This window comes from Salvelinus fontinalis, chromosome 17 (assembly GCF_029448725.1).
Source record: "Salvelinus fontinalis isolate EN_2023a chromosome 17, ASM2944872v1, whole genome shotgun sequence".
NCBI lineage: Eukaryota > Metazoa > Chordata > Actinopteri > Salmoniformes > Salmonidae > Salvelinus > Salvelinus fontinalis.
Genome location: NC_074681.1, coordinates 29,109,592 through 29,130,547, shown reverse-complemented (window position 1 = coordinate 29,130,547; position 20,956 = coordinate 29,109,592). Strand labels below are relative to the sequence as shown.

The 20,956-nt window shown below is 42.9% G+C and overlaps 1 protein-coding gene across 7 annotated transcripts in view; it reads left to right on the top strand.

The window, feature by feature from the left end:
• The window catches only part of LOC129814121 (astrotactin-1-like), a 269,237-nt gene that overhangs the window by 209,183 nt on the left and 39,098 nt on the right, over positions 1–20,956 (top strand). For 6 of the 7 annotated variants that reach the window (XM_055866939.1, XM_055866938.1, XM_055866937.1 and 3 more), the window contains 3 exons: positions 10,250–10,518; positions 12,177–12,310; positions 12,447–12,598. In XM_055866939.1, coding sequence (XP_055722914.1) covers positions 10,250–10,518; positions 12,177–12,310; positions 12,447–12,598 — 555 coding nt within the window. The remainder of the gene's footprint in view (positions 1–10,249; positions 10,519–12,176; positions 12,311–12,446; positions 12,599–20,956) is intronic. The other variant, XM_055866935.1, reaches the window with a different exon arrangement.

Below are 20,956 nucleotides of genomic sequence, written 5' to 3'. Positions count from 1 at the left end.
CCTACTCAATCACCAAACATTTCTGTAGAAAAGACAACGGTAAAGGTATAAAGGCTTGCGCTCCTTTTTAAAGCGTGTATTCATTTTGTGCTGTTGGCGGTAGGTGCACTTGATTCAGAAGCCCTGTGCACCGGGTAGGCAAAGTGTTCCCATTTCAAACCATTTCATTTGTCTGAAAAGACAAACTCCACATACCCAGCGAACCGGTAGATCTGTGGCTTAATCAAGTCTGTCTACTGCGCTGACCAATCGGATAGCTCAAATCATGACCCCGGCCACAGCAATGTTTGATAGTATGCCCAGAGAGAGACTGTCAAATAATTCAGCAAAGAGCTGCTGTTTTTATGAGTAAGTTCACACAATTGTTTGTTCAGCATTGTCAACACTGTTTTTATTCAACACTTACAAAACATAAAACACGCTTCTCCCTACTTCCACTCGCGCTGCAGCTGCAATGAATGAGTAGCTAAATGTATCGATAGGCCTGTGTTTTTATTATTATTAGCAGCTTGTCGTGTATATTTTAATATTGAGGGATATTTAACTTTCTCTGATCATAGGAACAAATTTGTGCATGAGTCAGATGCGGTGAGACTCGAGTTACGCCATCAGATGGAAGACTGTGTCCCCTCTCTCTGGTCAGTCTCACTGGTGAAAAGAAGGAGAGAGCAGGGACCGTGAGAGGCGGACCCTCTGCTGCTCTCTCCTTCCCTCCGCTGAGACTAATGCTGTGTTCAAAACAACTGGGAACTCGGAAGTCGGAAATCTCCGACTTCAGTGCGTTCAAGACAACTGGGAACAAAAACCAAAAAAATCTGACTGGGAAAATAGTTTTGAACGGTCATCCAAGTCGGAATTCCAAGTCGGAAACTCAGGCATCTTTCTAGAGCTCCCGACTTTCAGACCTGAAGATCACTTGCGTAATGATTTGACCTCCATTTTTCCCTAGTTCCCTGTTGTCTTGAAAGCACCATGACCATCAGATGCAGGTACCATCAGTGCTATACCATCAACTGACCTATTTTGTTATCAAAGCTCGAGTTTTGAAATATAATATGGTCTGAGAAGAACAATACTGGCAGGACAGGCATATAGCCAATATGCTGTGATAATGTATTAGGCCTACTGCAAAAATCTAATTCATACAAAACTGTTTTTACTAGGTTAATGTTTTAAAGAATTAAGTCATGTTTTTTAAAACCCTGAGGGGGAGATCTCGGCTTGCTTTTTGACTGTGAAAGTGATGTTGACTCAGAAAAAGTTGGTGACCACTGAAATACACAAACACAAGACAAGAAATGCAGGAAAGAGCAGTGAGTGTAGATAGTATGATTTCAGTAAGAGGAAATGCAACGGATGACAATGTCAGAAAAGCATCAGGAAAAAGTTGATAAAAAGCCATGTTCAGCCAAAGCCTTGAATGCCCTGTGATATTGTTTAATCATAAATATCAGTGTGTTGGGCTTGATTAATCACAGATTTATCACAGCATTGAAGTAAAACAGATGATAATTTAAATGGGTCCGTGATTACTAGAAGTTGTGGCCTCACCTATGGCTCTCTAAAATGAAACGTTTCGGCAAACACTGTGATATTTGGATTCTCTCCAGGACCAGAGTGATTGGAAGTTACATGAAGGGAGACAGGATTCAGGAAGATGGACATTTTTATGGACTTCACAGAGCCAGGGTCACAGGGATCAGTGCCCAATATGCTGATATCTCTGCTCCATAGAGCAGCATAATATAGCAGCCTCTCTAAACGGATGCCAGGCCGGTGGAGGGCAAAGATGGGATAACCAGTCTGGAGATGTTTCCGAGATAGCTGCCTTCGCCCAGGCCATTGAATTTCAAGCAGAAAGTGAGCAGGTACATCAGAAGAATCTCTATGGTTTAATGTTCACTGCAGGAAGCTCTGGGAAACCTTTACCTTTTAGTGGTAGAAAATGGAGTGGTAAAACAGAACTCTCAGGAACCTTCAGACATCTCCATGTGCTCTGTAATGATATTGATTACACTTTTTACTGGCAGCTCTTGAAAGAACATGTCTGGGTGGTCAACAAGATGTGTCTTATGCACTAGCAGCAAATAAACCTCTGCACATAGTCGTGGCTGAGAAAACATTAGCCCTGATTGTCCTTGCAACTCAACTCTACCACATCTCGGAGCAGGAGTAGTTCATCCTTGTTTGTGATCCTCACTGACAAGTAATGATTTTACTAAAGTTTTCTTCACAGGCGTTCTCACATTTGGATAGGTTTTAATTTGAGTGCCCGTCTGCACCATGACTGAGATACATGATTGGAAAATGTAAGTTGGCAACTTAACATATTCACATTAAGTAGGACTCACTAATGAACACTCATCTGAGCTCAGGGAGAAATTCCAAAAACTTTGTCAGTCAGGAGTAGGGTTGCAAAATTCCAGGGACTTTCAATAAATTCCCTGGTTGTCCAGAAATCCCGGTTGTAGGTTTACCGAAACCAGGATTTCTGTAAAACAAGGAAATTTATTGAATGTTCCTAGAATTTTGAAAACCCTACTCAGGATATAGTAAATTATTCTCCAAAATGGAGGAAATTAGTTATGACACCAATGTTGAATCACTCTGCTGTTTTCTGCTGATACAGATTGATTGATGTCAGTTAGGTATAACATGTCAGTGTGGCAATTGACCGAGGTAAACAGTCCCTGTATCTATTGATTAGTCTGTTCAATGTAAATAGGCAAAGACAGCCTATTGGGTCTGCATTTTAAGTGGTTGTAAATTTACACTGGGAACATCCCGTATGCCATACCATTACCTCTATTTGCGAAACCACATCATCAAAATTTGCAAGCAGGAAATTGAGGCCACCATCTTCTTTCTGATTTGATACTGTGTTGCTGTGTATATGATACTGTGTTGCTGTGTATATGATACTGTGTTGCTGTGTATATGATACTGTGTTGCTGTGTATATGATACTGTGTTGCTGTGTATATGATACTGTGTTGCTGTGTATATGATACTGTGTTGCTGTGTATATGATACTGTGTTGCTGTGTATATGATACTGTGTTGCTGTGTATATGATACTGTGTTGCTGTGTATATGATACTGTGTTGCCGGGCATAACAAAAAGGAAACCAATCCAAGCATCACACAGTTCTTCTACCTAAATGACCTCTCCCCTCCCTGTCTCATTCACTCAACTGCGTTCCGACCACTCCCTGCACACACGCCTGCTGAGTGCGCACACATGCTCCTGTTAGGCCTACAGAAATAAAAGCCTATAAAAACAGATCTAACTGATGGGATACACCAGCTACATTCCTTGCCAGATGAGGACATTTTTATAACAAATTGAAAATGGACCTGTTGATTGAAATATGAAAAAGGTGTTCCAACAACGATCTGCAGTTTTGTAATAATTGCGTCCCATCTATTTTCCGCCTAGGCTACTTTGCGAACTGCTAGTGCCAAGAACAGCTCAAATGAGCAAAGCGGACCAACAGTCCATCATTACTTTAAGACATGAAGGTCAGTCAATTCGAAAATTTTCAAGAACTTTGAAAGTTTCTTCAAGTGCAATTGCAAAAACCATCAAGCGCTATGATGAAACTGGCTCTCATGAGGACCACCACAGGAAAGGAAGACCCAGAGTTACCTCTGCTGCAGAGGATAAGTTCATTAGAGTTACCTGCCTCCGAAATTGCAGCCCAAATAAATGCTTCACGGAGTCCAAGTAACAGACACATCTCAACATCGACTGTTCAGAGGAGATTGCTTGAATGGTCGAATGCCTTTATGGTCAAATTGCTGCAAAGAAAACACTACTAAATAATAATAATAATAAGAAGAGACTTACTTGGACCAAGAAACACGAGCAATGGACATTAGATTGTTGGAAACCTGTCCTTTGGTCTGATGAGTCCAAATTTGAGATTTTTGGTTCCAACCGTCGTGTCTTTGTGAGACGCAGAATAGTTGAACGGATGATCTCTGCATGTTTGGTTCCCACCGTGAAGCATGGAGGAGGAGCTGTGATGTTGTGAGGGTGCTTTGCTGGTGATACTGTCAGTGATTTATTTAGAATTCAAGCCACACTTAACCAGCATGCCTACCACAGCATTCTGCAGCAATACGTCATCCCATCTAGTTTGCGCATAGTGGAACTATCATTTGTTTTTCAACAGGACAATGACCCAACATACCTCCAGGCTCTGTAAGGGCTACTTTACCAAGAAGGAGAGTGATGGAGTGTTGCATCAGATGACCTGGCCTCCACAATCACCCGACCTCAACCCAATTGAGATGGCTTGGGATGAGTTGGACCGCAGAGTGAAGGAAAAGCCGCCAACAAGTGCTCAGCATATGTGGGAACTCCTTCAAGACTGTTGGAAAAGCATTCCAGGTGAAGCTGGTTGAGAGAATGCCAAGAGTGTGCAAAGCTGTTATCAAGGCAAAGGGTGGCTACTTGAAGAATTTAAAATCTAAAATATTTTTTTATTTGTTTAACACTTTTTGGTTACTACATGATTCCTTATGTGTTATTACATAGTATTGATGTCTTCACTATTATCCTACTATGTAGAAAATACAACAACAAAAAATAAGAAAAGCACTTGAATGAGTAGGTGTGTCCAAACTTTTGACTGGTACTGTATTTGGCGCAATTTAGCAATTAGGATTTGTAATGGTTATGATCAATTAGGCAATGTTGCTCACTGCTGGCTTAGGCTTATAGATAATGCAAAACATTTAAATTTAGTGCAGTTCTTGTGTTCTAAAAATAGATTTCTTTACCATTCGAGTACTCGGGTACTCAGATTTTCTTTGGGTATCGGCAAGAACTCGTACAGTGCAAATGCTAAATCCTAGTCTAGAGTACATTCTTCTCCAATGTTACAGAGGCCTGTTTGAATGAGGCTTTGTGATAACAATTAAAATCAGCGTTTACAGCTCATTTGTCATGTCTTGGCACTGAAACAGCGCTGAAGTGGAACCTAAACCATCTATACGTTTTGATAGGTCAGGTTCAGGGGGAAGACAGATGTGTGGCCTCCAGTTGGGTGGCGATGAGAGGAGGAGAGGTCTCTCTCTCGCTCTCTGTCTCTTTCTCTCTCTCTCTATTTCCACTGGACCAGTGACCATTAATTTAGGATCCTATCAGTTCGCTGCTGATAGATATTAATTTACTTTTTCCCCCCATGCTCCCTCTTGGCTTAACGAGCTGCTCAGATGTCAGATGGCAATTACAGGGATACTATTTTATCAGCTTAATTACTGATATTTCCTGCCTATTGATTCATCCTCCACAACGAGATTATTATACCGACGGCCTCAGCTGCTCTCATTCTCTGTGGCCAAACTGAAACACTTAGGAATGTGACCCAAGACATATTTATAATCTCACAGAGTTTACACCAGGTACAATGTCTGCTGTACATAGAAGCTAAAGAGAGAGAGAGAGTGGATCTAGGCTGGCTAGCTATCACATAACAACACTTTACTGAAAACCGCCAAGGCGGGGGAGATAGAGGAGTAGAGAGCAGGCCTGACTGGGCTGGGGTGGTGGTGGTGTGTGTTTGTGTCAAGCTTTGGTGAAGATTGAGGACGAGCTGTGCAGGTTGGTTGCTATGTCAACACAGGGTGACCTCAGTGCGCTTGACAGAATGGGGGCTTGAGAAAGGGACTTGATGTAGCAGTCATCACTTGGCCCCTCTTACTCATTTTGGAGGTCAGACAGATGGGACCCTTGCGAGTTCCTTTTTATAATGAATATATTCTCCCGCAGAGGATGGTGATGGCTTCCTCCTCCGAGTAACAGACAAGACCATCAGGAAGACCATACATGATCACCAAATATAAGCTACTATCTCTGAATCCAATCTGTACTCCTATAATTAATTTATCTTACTTTATGTCCAAATTAGAACAAACGATAGGTTAACTCTTAGTCAAGTATGATGGATTTGTACAGACGAGTTTAGTGTACTGTAGCCATCTTATTTAAATAAGATAATTCATGTTAATATTATGAAGCTTGATTCAATATAAATACTGCTACATTTGCTGAAAACGCAACTTTTTAATGAACCATGAAACAACCTCTTTAATGGAAAGTGATCTAGACATTTCCACAATAAGAGAAAATTCCTCCCTGAACTTTACGCAGTTCTCTTTGTCTAAGCCAGAGAAAAAAGGTTCAATAATTCAATATCACTTTTTCTCTGCTGCATTGGGAACATTTTCACAAAATATACTTTATCTCTGTGAAAAGGCAGGTCAAGAATGTATTATTTTGTTACAATAGAAAATGAAAATACGTTTTGTGTCTATGGGTTTCACTGCCCACTGCACCCTGCCTTTACATTGATCTGTTGTTGTACTCCCTCAGATACTGTTACCGTGCCAGTATATTGCTTTTATAGGTATATCTATTTGGTTGTTTTCCAGGGAGGATGCACAGTTTGGAATTCCATTGAATTGCTTTTTTCAGTTAATTAGTGGAAGTAGCCAAAACTTTAGGACGGCTGCACCCAGCCAGTACCCATGAAGGTCGCCGCGCCCGCCAAACGTGTAAATTATACTGTGGGGTGAATGTTGCCGTGTAATCTGTCCATGAAAATAATGCCAGCTGCCAGCCTCGTGTGGACTGATAAGGCCTCCGACTGCACCTTGCTGGTGAGGAAAAAACAAAACAGCACTGTTGAGATCCACAGCAGCTCCCAGGGACACTAACACCGAGTTGCAAACATTTAATTATACTGTACTGCTGTTGCTATGGGGCAACCGCGTCTTGATTCTCTCAGCTTGCTAGGAAATGGATGCCTCTGGTATAGATTTAAGTCAGACAAGCCCTTAACGTATAATATTATATTACAGTTAGTCAGAGCCAGTCAAATTGATCTTATCTGTATAAAACCCCCACTGCATCCTCAACCTTTATGGTCTTATGTTTCATGCTGCTTGAGGTACTTTTCTCCCCTGTGAACCTATAAAACACAGGGCCGGCCAAAATAAACCCAATGAATGGCAACATAAATCAGGTTCAGTTCCATGGTGAGAGTTCTTAGGATTCTGGATCTATGGTATCTGAATATCTTGGTACTCAAATAGACTACTATCTGTATGGGTAATGCATTTACTGTACTTTCTGAAGTGGCTCATACACTGCTATTTCTATAATCTCTAAGAATGATTATATAAAGTTTCAGGCCTTTGTTTGTAATGGGTTACAGAGGATGGGTTATAGAGGATGGCAAAATGTCCTAGCAAAGCTCTGCAATAGGAAGATACTACACCTTTGCCTGTTTTGCATTTTATAATACATTTCCCATTATAAAATCAAAAAACTGTCAGGTCCTCCCGCTGTGCACGTATCCTCTGACCATTTGTACAGCTGTGATGCGGCCCCAGTGTAATGTCTCACTTGGAGGCGAATCGTCAGTAAATTGCCTTCAATTCAGACCTTTGCAAACTCACAGGCCTGCCTAACACACCAACGTATTGGGAGGTGTTGGTGGGATTTGAAGACAGACGCATTAGTCCCCTTCAACTTCCATGAACAAGATGTCACTAATGTGGGGCGTCCGTGGGCAGGCCCAATCAACGGTAAATAAACGCAGGCACTCTCACCTGCGCTTCACAGTGCCGTGGCTACAGCTTCTATTAAGGGCCAGAGAGGTCTGTCAGCTAAGCCCATTTCCACCCAACCATCTAAAGTGCAGGGATAAATCGAACTTCAGAATGATTGAAAGGCTTGCTGGCCAAGTAGGCTGGAGTGAGTGAAGGCATAGGTTTACTATTAGCATGTAAATACTGTTTTACTAGCCCAGATGTCAGGCCATCCATATGGTTTATGTAGTCCCATTGAGAGCTTCAACCCTTCCATACCTGCTTGCTCGGTAGGTATTGACTGGTGGAAAAAGGTGTCCACCATCCACTGTATTAGCAATCAGGTCGAATATCACCACAGTGGATTGCCACTCAGAGTGAGAGTCTGCTTTATTGCAATTTACTTAGCTGTGTATAGGTGGAGCAAAGTGTGCCACTGCGAATTATCTAGTACAAGCGACATCTGCCTGGGAAGATTTGCCTGTCACAGAGATTTGTTTAATTGCTCCGCTGTATTACGTTCCTGGCCGGGTCGCACTGTGCAGCAGTGTTGCTTTCTGGAGGCACCACATGGTTGACTGCATGTAGTCAGATTTTAGTGATCTATTTCAAGCAGTATAAATATATTTTTAAACTCCCGTTGATATGATTTGTGTATGCTCTCTATTGCCTGGTAGCTCAACTGTATATTTTAATGTGGTGATGTATAAATCAGCTAGAAATCATAATAACAAGGTTTTTATTAGCATCCATCTCCACAAAATGTAAGAGGTTCTCCTATCAGTTCCTCCCTTAGTATGGTGTACAAAATAATCTGCAGTCATACGATCAATAGTTTTTTATATCCTGCAATGCTACTAGAAACACTATAGCATCACCTAGTGTTTATCAGAGGGAATTTCTCTACGTGGGAGGCAAAGTACTGTATCCCTGGAACACCAACTCTTCCGGGGTGATGACATATTCTGTGTTCTATATCGTGTCTCATAATCTTCTAATCTTCACCTTCCCAACATCTGGTAATTGGTACCGATCTGACTGTCAGAAACAGGAAGCATACATTTTTGATTCAAAGTGCTGATAGGCTGCAGATGACAAGATTTACCTCAGCTTTCTCATCCTGAGACCCTTTCCAAAGTGAATGGAATTTAATGGATGTTTTCTCCTTTCCTTGAAAGCGAGTTGTCTTTGCAGCATCATCTTGGTATTCATTATGTTTGTCTCATAACTGTCTGGGTGATGAGGTAAAGCAATATGTCAAAGTAAATTGGTGTGTGTATGCATGCGTGCGTGACATATGTGTGTGTGCACGTAAGAGTGAGAGAGTGTGTTTAAAATGTATGTGTCGTTGTGTGTTCATTATTTCTGATTCTCCATCCTGAGGACAAAAATCATCATTTATTTATACAGAAGGATTCACTGAGTTGATTTCCCTACGCATCACATTTTATCTCAGAGCCTAGAACTTCAGGACATCCTCCAAACTCGGCCACCGTTAATATACTGCCTGCCTGCCCTGAAAATGTTCAGACGTGACCTGAGTCTCACCAGCCGTGTTTGACGTGGACAAAGTCCATGCTATGGCTCCAGGCACAGACCCTCACTTCCTACTTCTGTCCGATTAATCAAGCACTGTCACTGGCCACAGAGGGCCACCGCCACTGTACCCCTCAGGCCTGAACATGGTTGTGTCCCAAATGAGTTTTTTGACCGGAGTCCCCATTGGGCTCTGGTCAATAGAGCACTAAAGAGGTAATAGGGTGCCATTAGGGACGATGACCATGTGGACGACCGTCGACCCACCAGAGGTCCAGCTTGTCACGACTTGATGAAGACTGACGTGCCCTGGTAGTTGATCATCAGCATTTACATACATGATATGAAAAGCTGTGCTTCATCACTCAAACTGCCACAGGCCCGGATCAAACGCCCATGACAAGCCCACCATTGCCATGCGTGTCACACTTTGAGGACAATGTGATCTATGAATAACAATGTGCAAACCTCATCTTTCTGATCATATCTAATGTGCCTTACTGTCCTCTTGTTTGATTGTTGGCCATGTGCTTTTATTCATTCACATGCAACAAAGTGCAGTGTATACTGATTTAGTTGTATATCTCATTCTATGATAGGGACTACGTTATGTGCTAGAGCAAAGAGGTGACTGTCTGTTTCTCCCCCTCACTCTGTTGGCTCATGAAGCCATGTTTAATTTCATCAAAACCAGCTCTCAGCAACTGGCTATTCCCTAGTTTGCTTTTGAGCTTTTAAATTGCCTGTGTATGTACACGACTCAGCAGAATGAAGGAATGGTAACCTGAACCCTTTTTAAGATAAAAAGTGCCAAAGCTTTGCATTTAATAACGCAAGAGATGTCTTTGAAGATGCCAGCACTGCCCTAAGTGCATTTGAGAGGACAGCATAATAAATGGAACTAAATGCAGTGCCAGTTTTGAGGGAAATGCAATGCACATGTGGATATACCCAATATACTGCATATCACATTTTGTTTTTAAAACCAACACCAATAACTTCTCTATTTCAGGAAAAGATGACATGATTTCAAACGTTGTTTCTAACAATATGTATTATTCAACAAATGATTATATCCAAATCCCACAGTAACTATAACTATGCCCTTTTCAGGGAATTCCCCATCAGAAGAGTCAGAGGAGCGTGACAAGGAGCCCCGAACCCTGACCTACCCAGCGTACATCGCCAGCCTGCTGGACTCTGGTGCCAAGCGCATGGCGGCGGGGGTTCGCATGGACTGCAGCAGCCAGGGACAGTGCCCGTACTCCTGCCACCTCTGCCACATGAGCCCTGGGCCTGGGCGTCCAGCCGAGCCTGTCCTGCTCCAGATCACTAAGGCCGCCCCGCTCTACGAGCTGGTCTCCAACAACCACACCTACCAGGTACAGAAAGCTTTCACTGAAAACCTTGGTTTACCCCCATTTTAGCAGTCCCAGAAACATTTTCAGGAGTGGATTCCTAAAAGCGTAAATAAAGTAGTGATACTTTAAGAGCAGTGTGAAAATTATTTCCATGCATAAAACCTCAGATTTGCTTTTCCAATTTTGAATTTAGAGCATAAAAGAACATTCACTACCAATATTTAAATGTAAATTCATACATTCAATCATGCAGCGAGAGAAGCCCTTGGTTTGGTTACCTGTAATGATGTACGCTGAGAGTCAGGAAGCAAGTTCAGGGAGTGAATACATTTAATTAATAAATTAACAAATCAAGAAAAACAAACAGCGCACTGACATGAAACAGCAACATTGACGACTGGGGAAGAAACCAAAAGGGAGTGACATGAAGGGCAGGTAATCAAGGAGGTGATGGAGTCCAGGTGAGTTTCATTCTGCGAGTTATGCCAGTGACAGGTGTGCGCCCTAATGAGCACCCTGTTGACCTAGAGGCCAGAGAGGGAGCACACGTGACAGTACCCCTCCCTGATGTGCGGTACCAGCCACAGGACCCCGACCAAAATGACGATCCCGGGGATCAGGAGCGGACCGCTCACCTCTGCTAAGGTGCAGGATCCTGTCGATCCGCCTGAGGCGTGGGAGCATGACGACCTAGAGCGCCGGGGAGAGAGCATACGTGACAGTACCCCTTCCCCGGCATGTTCGGCTCCAGCCGCAGGACGCTAACCACATGAACGATCCCGGGGCTCCTGTGCGGACCGGTCGCCTCCGCTGAGGCGCAGAAACCTGACGAGCCGGCTGAGGAGTGAGAGCCTGATGAGCCGGCTGAAACCTCCCCGGTTGCCTCAGTTGAGGCACGGGAACCTGTTCATCCAGTTTAGGCATGGGAATCTATCAAACCCGGGATCGTCCCTGTGGTTGGCGTCCTGCGGCTGGAGCCGAACGCGCCGGGGAGGGGGTACTGTCACGTGTGCTAGGTCTCTAGGTTACCATGCTCCCGCGCCTCAGCTGGATCGACAGGTTCCCGCACCTTAGCAGAGGGGAACGTCATCTTTGTCGTCCTCCTGCGGCTGGAGCCGCGCTTCGGGGAGGGGGTACTGTTACGTGTGCTCCCTCTCTGGCCTCTAGGTCACCAGGCTGCTCGTTATGGCGCACACCTGTCACCATCGCGCATCAGTGCATTATGACACTCACCTGGACTCCATCACCTCCTTGATTACCTTCCCTATATCTGCCACTCCCTTTGGTTCCTTCCCCAGGCATCATTGTTTCTGTTTCAGTTTCCTGACTGTGCATTGTTCGTGTTTTTTGTTTTGTATTATGTTTAATTTATCTTTAAAACACTCACTCCCTGAACTTGCTTCCCGACTCTCAGCGCACATCGTTACAGTACCGCAGCAAAACACCTATGCGAGATGTTTGACAATAGCGGTCGCAACAAGAGAAGCTGCTCTCCGACATAAAGATGTTGTGAAATTGTGTAGTGTATGCTGGACATAAGCCTACATCAATATGTCAGATGGCAAACGGTAAGCTAGAGGATGATTGCATGAACCCCTAGGGGGGCAGATCATATTGATGTCTAGACTCAGGCTGGGTGTTATTGACAGTGTTTCCTCCATCCTCCTGTCTCTTTGCAGGCACTGCAGGAGGCCATGATGAGCATGCTGTGGTGTTCTGGGAAAGGTGATGTAATCGATGACTGGTGCCGTTGTGACTCAAGTGCATTCGGGACAGATGGACTGCCAACATGTGCCCCTCTCCCTCAGCCTAGGTGAGTCATTCAAAACATTCTGTATACTCGACTTGATAAACACAAGTAAGATTGCATGTATTGATATCTAAAGATGAGCTTGTCTTGTCATGATTTTCTGAGTTAGTTAGGTGTAACTCTTTTTATTGTCTCCCAGGCTCAGGTTGTCCCACTCCTATGAGCCCAGCAGTTCATTGGTCATCGTGGAATGGCATCACACTGAGCCACCAATCGGGGTGCGGATCGTGGATTACCTCATTAGCCAGGAGAAAGTGACAGAGAGGACAGACCACTCCAAAATGGAGACAGGTACATCCCTTCTCTGTTTCAGTTTTGAGGATGTATGGTATTTACGTTCATTTCATACAGCATGTCCATGTATAAATACAAAAATAGCTGTGCATGGTTGCTAAATGTTGAGGGAAGGAAAGGAAACCTCTAACTATATGTTACCACAGTAAAATTCCAGATTCTTATATTAATGATTTACATTTGTTATTATTGTAGTTTTGCATATAACCACAAGATGGTGGTCAATGCTAACAATAGTGTGGTCTGCATTTTAGATTTCTTGAGTTAACAATTATTCAATGTGCAAAGTAGTGGAGTGCATCACAAATGTTCTAGTGCTGAATCATCTTCATCTGTCACTTCATCACACAGAGAAAAGTATATCAAATAATTAAACAAGATGATTTTAAGATAAAAATAGAATGGCAAAGCTGTAAAACATCCTAAATATAAACCATAAACTTTGTGAATATCATTGGTGTTTAATATGAGGGTTTCCGCATGAAATACCCTTTAAATATATGTGTTTATTAACAAACTTGTATGTATTTTACTATGTCAATATGGATTTGGTGTGAATGTTTTGGCATCAAAAGGGTGGCAGTTGTGAAAAAGTCAATAGTTGGAAGAGTTGCAGAATGAATTCAAAATAATGGCCTTTTTGATTAGGTGCTTTTTTCATTAATTAGGCTATTTTCTTTTGAACAATATGGTTTATCTACTAGAAACTCATGGAAAATATGGATACAGATATAATAAATTAATACTATGTACAGTTGAAGTCAGAAGTTTACATACTAACTTGACTGTGCCTTTAAACAGCTTGGAAAATTCCAGGTAATTATGTCATGGCTTTAGAAGCTTCTGATATGCCAATTGACATTGGAGGTGGGAGGTCAATTGGAGGTGTACCTGTGTATGTATTTCAAGGCCTACCTTCAAACTCGGTGCCTCTTTGCTTGACATCATGGGAAAATCAAAAGAAATCAGCCAAGACCTCCGAAAAAAATTGTAGACCTCCCCATGTCTCGTTCATCCTTGGGAGCAATTTCCAAACACTTGAAGGTACCATGTTCATCTGTACAAACAATAGTATGCAAGTATAAACACCATGGGACCACGCAGCCGTCATACCGCTCAGGAAGGAGACGCGCTCTGTCTCCTAGAGATGAACGTACTTTGGTGCGAAAAGTGAAAATCAATCCCAGAACAACAGCAAAGGACCCTGTGAAGATGCTGGAGGAAACAGGTACAAAAGTATCCATATCCACAGTAAAACGAGTCCTATATCGACATAACCTGAAAGGCCGCTCAGCAAGGAAGAAGCCACTGCTCCAAAACCGCCATAAAAAGCCAGACTACGGTTTGCGGGGACAAAGATCATACTTTTTGGAGAAATGTCCTCTGGTCTGATCAAACAAAAATAGAACTGTTTGGCCATAATGACCATCGTTTTGTTTGGAGGAAAAAGTGGGAGGCTTGCAAGCCGAAGAACACCATCCCAACAGTGAAGCACGGCGGTGGCAGCATCATGTTGTGGGGGTGCTTTGCTGCAGGAGGGACTGGTGCACTTCACAAAATAGATGGCATCATGAGGCAGGAAAAATATGTGGATATATTGGAGCAACATCTCAAGACATCAGTCAGGAAGTTAAAGCTTGGTCGCAAATGGGTCTTCCAAATGGACAATGACCCCAACCATACTTCCAAAGTTGTGGCAAAATGGCTTAAGGACAACAAAGTCAAGGTATTGGAGTGGCCATCACAAAGCCCTGACCTCAATCCGGTAGAAAATGTGTGGACAGAACAGACAAAGCGTGTGCATACAAGGAGGCCTACAAACCTGACTCAGTTACATCAGCTCTGTCAGGAGGAATTCACCCAACTTATTGTGGGAAGCTTGTGGAAGGCTACTCGAAACATTTGACCCAAGTTAAACAATTTAAAGGCAATGCTACCAAATACTAATTGAGTGTTTGTAAACTTCTGACCCACTGGGAATGTGATTAAATAAATAAAAGCTGAAATAAATAATTCTCTCTACTATTATTCTGACATTTCACATTCTTAAATTAAAGTGGTGATCCTAACTGACCTAAGACAGGGATTTTTACTTGGATTAAATGTCAGGAATTGTGAAAAACTGAGTTTAAATGTATTTGGCTAAGGTGTATGTAAACTTCCGACTTCAACTGTATATATTTTTTTTTTTTGTTATTCAAGTATGTATTACCGACACTGTCATAGCTTGCCATAGAAAAATTACTGACGATTCTGGTATTTTTGCAATCATAAGCAAGTTCCATTCCAGGAAACTCTGGATGAGTGCTTTTCTAGCAAGGGATAAGTGGACTGCTTCCACACAGACCCTATAGGCTTTTCTACTGTTTCAAGTTGCTGTAATTACCATAATGGACTGGTTGTTTTCACCAAAAGTCTAGCTGGGGAGTCCTGTGCAGTCTCAACTTATTTCCCGAGCAATGGCCCTTCAGCGCACCCTGGATTCACTTATAGCATCCCATTTTAAGCTTGAAATAGGTTACTTTTCTGGCAAACATATGATGACAAAAAATGATTGACCGATGAAACTGATTAGGCTGACATACTGAAAATGACCCATAAGATACACATGGCTCAAAACTATAAGTGTTTTTAAATCTTTGTGGATTGATTGCTTCAAAGCACACACCTTGAATGTCAAATATAGGTTGTGGAATGGAACTCTGCAGACAGTAGTCTACAGATCTTGGACCACCTAGGGGCAGAGGAAAGATATCTGGTCATCAAGATGGCGCTGATAGAGATGGCAGCTTCGCTTCTAGTCCTTAGGAAACTGTGCATTATTTTTTTAAATTTCTTATTTCTTATTTTGTTAGCCCATAAAATCTTGTGTTATTACATACAATCGGGAAGAACTATTGGACATCAGAGAGACGTCAACTTACCAGCACTATGACCAGGAAAACGACTTTCCCAAAGCGGATCCTTTGTCTGCACCTCCAAGGGCATTTGAACTGATTCCAGAGGCCGACCCAAAACAACGCCGCCGGAGGAGAAGGTGACGGAGCAGTCTTCTAATGAGGCTTCAGATGCGCGCACACCAAGCCCTGCTTCCGAGTATATTACTCGCTGATGTCCAGTCCCTAGTTAACAAAGTCGACGAAATCAGGGTAACAGTTGCTTTCCAGAGATATCCGGGATTGTAACATACTCTGTTTCACGGAAACATGGCTAGCTGGGGACATGCTGTTGGAGTCCATACAGACAATGGGATTTTCAGTGGATCGCACCAACAGGAATAAACATCTCTCTGGTAAGAAGAAGGGTATGTTTCATGATTAACGACTCATGGTGTAATTGTAACATACAGGAACTCAAGTCCTTTTGTTCACCTGACCTAGAATTCCTCACACTGAAATGCCGACCGTATTATCTCCCAAGAGAATACTCCTCGGTTATCGTCACAGTCGTGTATATCCCCCCGCAAGCGAATACCAAGACGGCCATCAAGGAACTTCACTGGACTTTATGCAAACTGGAAACCATATATCATGAGGCTGCATTTATTGTAGCTGGGGATTTTAACAAAGCTAATTTTAGAACAAGGCTACCTAAATTCTATCAGCATATTGATTGCGGTACTCGAGCGAGTAACATGCTCAACCATTGCTACTCTAACTTCTGCGATGCATACAAGGCCCTCCCCCGCCCTCCTTTTGGCAAATCTGACCTAGGTCTATCCAACGCTGGTCTGACCAATCGGATTCCACGATTCAAGATTGCTTTGATCATGTGGACTCGATATGTTCCGGGTAGCCTCAGATAATAACAGTGACGTATATGCTGACTCGGTGAGCGAGTTTATAAGGAAGTGTATAGAAGATGTTGTACCCACTGGGACTATTAAAACCTTCCCTAACCAGAAACCGTGGAATGATGGCAGAAATCACGTACCACTGCATTTAATCATGGCAAGGCGACTGGAAATATGACTGAAAACAAACCGTGTAGTTATTCCCTCCGTAAGGCAATCGAACAAGCAAAGAGTCAGTATGGAGACAAAGTGGAGTCGCCATTCAACAGCTTAAACACGAGACGTATGTGGCAGGGTCTACATACAATCAAGGATTACAAAAATAAAACCAGCCCTGTCGTGGACATCGACGTCTTGCTTCCAGACAAATTAAACAACTACTTTTCTCACTTTGAGGACAATACAGTGCCACCGACGCGGCTCGCTACCAAGGACTGTGGCCTCTCCTTCTCCGTGGCCGACGTGAGTAAAACATTTAAACGTGTTAACCCTCGCAATGCTGCCGCCCTAGCCACATCCTCAGAGAATGCGCAGACCAGCTGACTGGTTTGTTTATGCACATATTCAATCAATCCCTATCCCGGTATGCTGTCCCCAAATGCTTCAAGATGACCACCATTGTCCCTGATCCCAAGAAAGCTAAGGTAACTGAGCTAAACGACTACCGCCCCGTAGCACTCACTTCTGTCATCATGAAGTGCTTAGAGAGACTAGTCAAGGATCATTTCACCTCCACCCTACTTGTCACCCTAGACCCACTTCAATTTGCTTACCGCCCCAATAGGTCCACAGACGATGCAATCGCCATCACACTGCACAGTGCGCTATCCCATCTTGACAAGAGGAATACCTATGTGAGAATGCTGTTCATTGTCTACAGCTCAGCATTCAACACCATAGTACCCTCCAAACTCGTCATTAAGCTTGAGACCCTGGGTCTCGACCCCGCCCTGTGCAACTGGGTCCTGAACTTCCCGACGGGCCGCCCCCAGGTGGTGAAGGTATCTCCACTCCACTGATCCTCAACACTGGGGCCCCACAAGGGTGCATTCTCAGCCCTCTCCTGTACTCCCTGTTCACCCACGACTGCATGGCCATGCACACCTCCAACTCAATCATCAAGTTTGCAGACGACACAACAGTGGTAGGCTTGATTACCAACAACGACGAGGCAGCCTACAGGGAGGAGGTGAGGGCCCTCGGAGTGTGGTGTCAGGAAGATAACCTCTCACTCAATGGAGAAGGTGGAAAGTTTTATTAAGTTCCTCAGTGTACATATCACGACAAACTGAAATGTTCACGCATACAGACAGTGTGGTGAAGAAGGCGCAACAGCACCTCTTCAACCTCAGAAGGCTGAAAAAAATGTGGCTTGTCACCAAAAACTCTCACTAACTTTTACAGATGCACAATTGAGAGTATCCTGTCGGGTTTTATCACTGCTTGGTACGGCAACTGCACCTTCTCACAACTGCAAGGCTTTCCAGAGGGTGTTGCGGTCTGCTACATCTACAGGACATCTACAGCACCCGATGTCACAGGAAGGCAAAAAAGATCATCAAGGACAATAACCACCCGAGTCACTGCCTGTTCACCCCGCTTCCATCCAGAAGGCAAGGTCAGTAAAGGTGCATCAAAGCTGGGACAGAGAGATTGAAAAACAGCTTCTATCTCAAGGTCATCAGATTGTTAAATAGCCACCACTAGCACAGAGAGGCAGCTGCCTACCTACCGACTTGATACCATTAGCCACTTTAATAAATGGAACACAAGTCACTTTAATAATAATGCCACTTTAAGAATGTTTACATATCTCGCATTACTCATCTCAAATGTATATAATGTATACTGTATCCTTCACAATCTATTGCATCTCAGCCGCTCTGTCACTGCTCATCCATATATTTTATAGTTATATATTCTTATCCCATTCCTTTACTAGATTGTGTGTATTAGGTTTTGTTGTGGAATTTGTTAGATATTAGGTTTTGTTGTTAGATACTGCTGCACTGTCGGATCTAGAAGCATAAGCATTTCGCTACACTCGTAATAACATCTGCTAACCATGTGTTTGTGACCAATAAAATTGGATTTGAAAGAAACATTGTCGTAACGAGTGGTTCTGATTTAAGCATTCAGTCACCTGTCAGATTAAACCCCAAAAATCATGTGGTAAATAACCTTCAGATGAACCTACTATAACTCCAAAGATCCTCGCTGGGCCTCTTCCCTCTGGAAATGTGCTCTCTGTTGTACAGGTGTTATCTATCTAGAACATATTAAATGTTTCTTCGGCTGTCCCCATAGGAGAACCCTTTGAAGAACCCATTTTGGTTTGAGGCAGAACCCTTTTTGGATCTAGATAGAACCCTTTTGAACCCTGTCCATAACGTAATAGGATTTAATCTTATAGCTACACTTCTAACGTATGCATTTTGTTTGGCGAAAACCCTTATGTTGCACGGGATTAAATAACCATCTCTATAGGTCTATTTGTATAATGAAGTATTGAACTTGAATACAAGTGCATAATATATTTTGGTTCCAATATAATGTCATCTAGCCTGTCTTGATGTGAACAGGTTTAATTTAGTAATAATTGAAAGTAACATTGATTACTTGGCACCACCAACCAAAACAGAACAAATCAACCGAGATATACAGATGGGCGTGTTTTTTATTGATCAAAACATTTTTCTGTTTTAGATTGATGATGAATAATCTGATGTGTTTTCCACCTGTTGCATATCCCACGTTATCCAGTTGATACAGTGCCACACAGTGATACATATTGTTATTGACGTTTCACATAATGTGTCTTTACACAGATCCTCTTGTCTGATTGCGCTATATGGCCCTCAGTCTTTAGAGTCATTCATCCATATCCCGAGGGGATATTTACGTTCCCTGTCCAGTTTATTCAAGCTATACTGCTCATCTCAAACCCCGACATCAAAATGTTGTGGCCGATTACAACCAAAATAACATTATGTTATATCAAGTCCAAATGTGGGACTGTGAAAAAGTGATCGATGAGGTGCTATTGCAAGGGCTAAGACTTACTGGAAGGGAAGACAGTTTTTTTTTGGTCTTACTGTGGACTTAAACCCTTCATCTCTGTTAGGCCTGGATTTGAATGTGATTCAAAACAGCTTCTATGGAGTGTTTACTGGAAAGATCGGAACAGATTCCATGGAATGTCAAAAAGATGACTACATAATCTTATCCCTCATTTTGTAAAAACTTATTAGAAAAGTATGGGGGGATTTTTTTCCATTTTTCAAAAGAGAACTTGGACAACCGTTTCCTTCATTTACACAAAGCAACGGGGTGTTCCTCACATTGTACTGTACGCTGGTCACTTTCGTGCTTCCCGTCGCCTCGGATTACATGACCATATATTGTAGCTAGATATATACTGTATAATATATCATAGCTAATGATTGTAGTCCGGCCCTCTGGACAGGGGCTGGTTGTGTGCTAATCTTACACATAATGGGATTCAGGCACACAACTTGACATCATAGCCCTCTCCCAGATGTTTAAGTTGACTAAATCGGAAGTCTGCTTTTAGTCATCACCCACGGGCCAGACTCCCTGAGATCACCCAATAACAACAGGGTTTATTCAGGGGTCAGTGGGACATGACATCCAATCCGTAAACAGATTACTCACACCCATGTGCCACACTTCCTCCCTGGCAGGACAATAGAGCAAGGAGAGCTACTGAAAGGGATGAATGTTTCCACCAAGCGCTTTGGCGGCCGATGAGCTCACCTCATCTGTTAGGCAAGGTCAGGTGGCAGGGCAGGTGCATCACAGAAGCTGGCACAGTCTCTAGGCGGCTTCATAGACCCACACATACCCAGAGATGAAAAGTCCAGCTGTGAGTAGCATAGAAACTGGCCCCACACCTGGGTAGGTTCAAACTCAGACAGAGTTCAAGGGGCTAAGGTCTTTATTGAAGCACACAGTGTAATGACATATGGTCATGGATCTAATGTATACATTAAACTTGTGAAAATGAAGTGTGTCTGGCTTTGGCTATACAGCATGGAAGGAACTCACCTTCCTATAAAGTCCAGTCTAGTGATTTTGTGTTTCCTATCCTTCAAGTGTGGCCCAGATGGCATATGCCCATGTGGCACGAAGCCTCAGCCACATCTGGAACGATACCCGGGGTTACTGCCACCTTTATGTCAATTTACAGTATGTAAACAGTGGCTTTAATCCCAGATTCAAGACAGGAAAACTAATGTCCTCAGACTTTGGATGCCCTTTCCAATAAGCTTTACATGGTGAATTGTACAGGCCTATAATTTAACAAAATTGAAGACTGCTTGGTTCAATGAAACTCTCCACTACCGTCCATTATTGCCACCCATGTTGTGGCTCCAGACCAGATGTAACACATTTGATTTTGTCTATTTAAGTTTAGTCATGATGGTCTAGTTTACTGCAAAATGGTAATCACAACAAACAACAAACGTTGATGAGGCGAGAGATGTCAAACATAGCAATGCCACAAAAACAACCCTTGAGCTCATAATCACTGTCAAGCT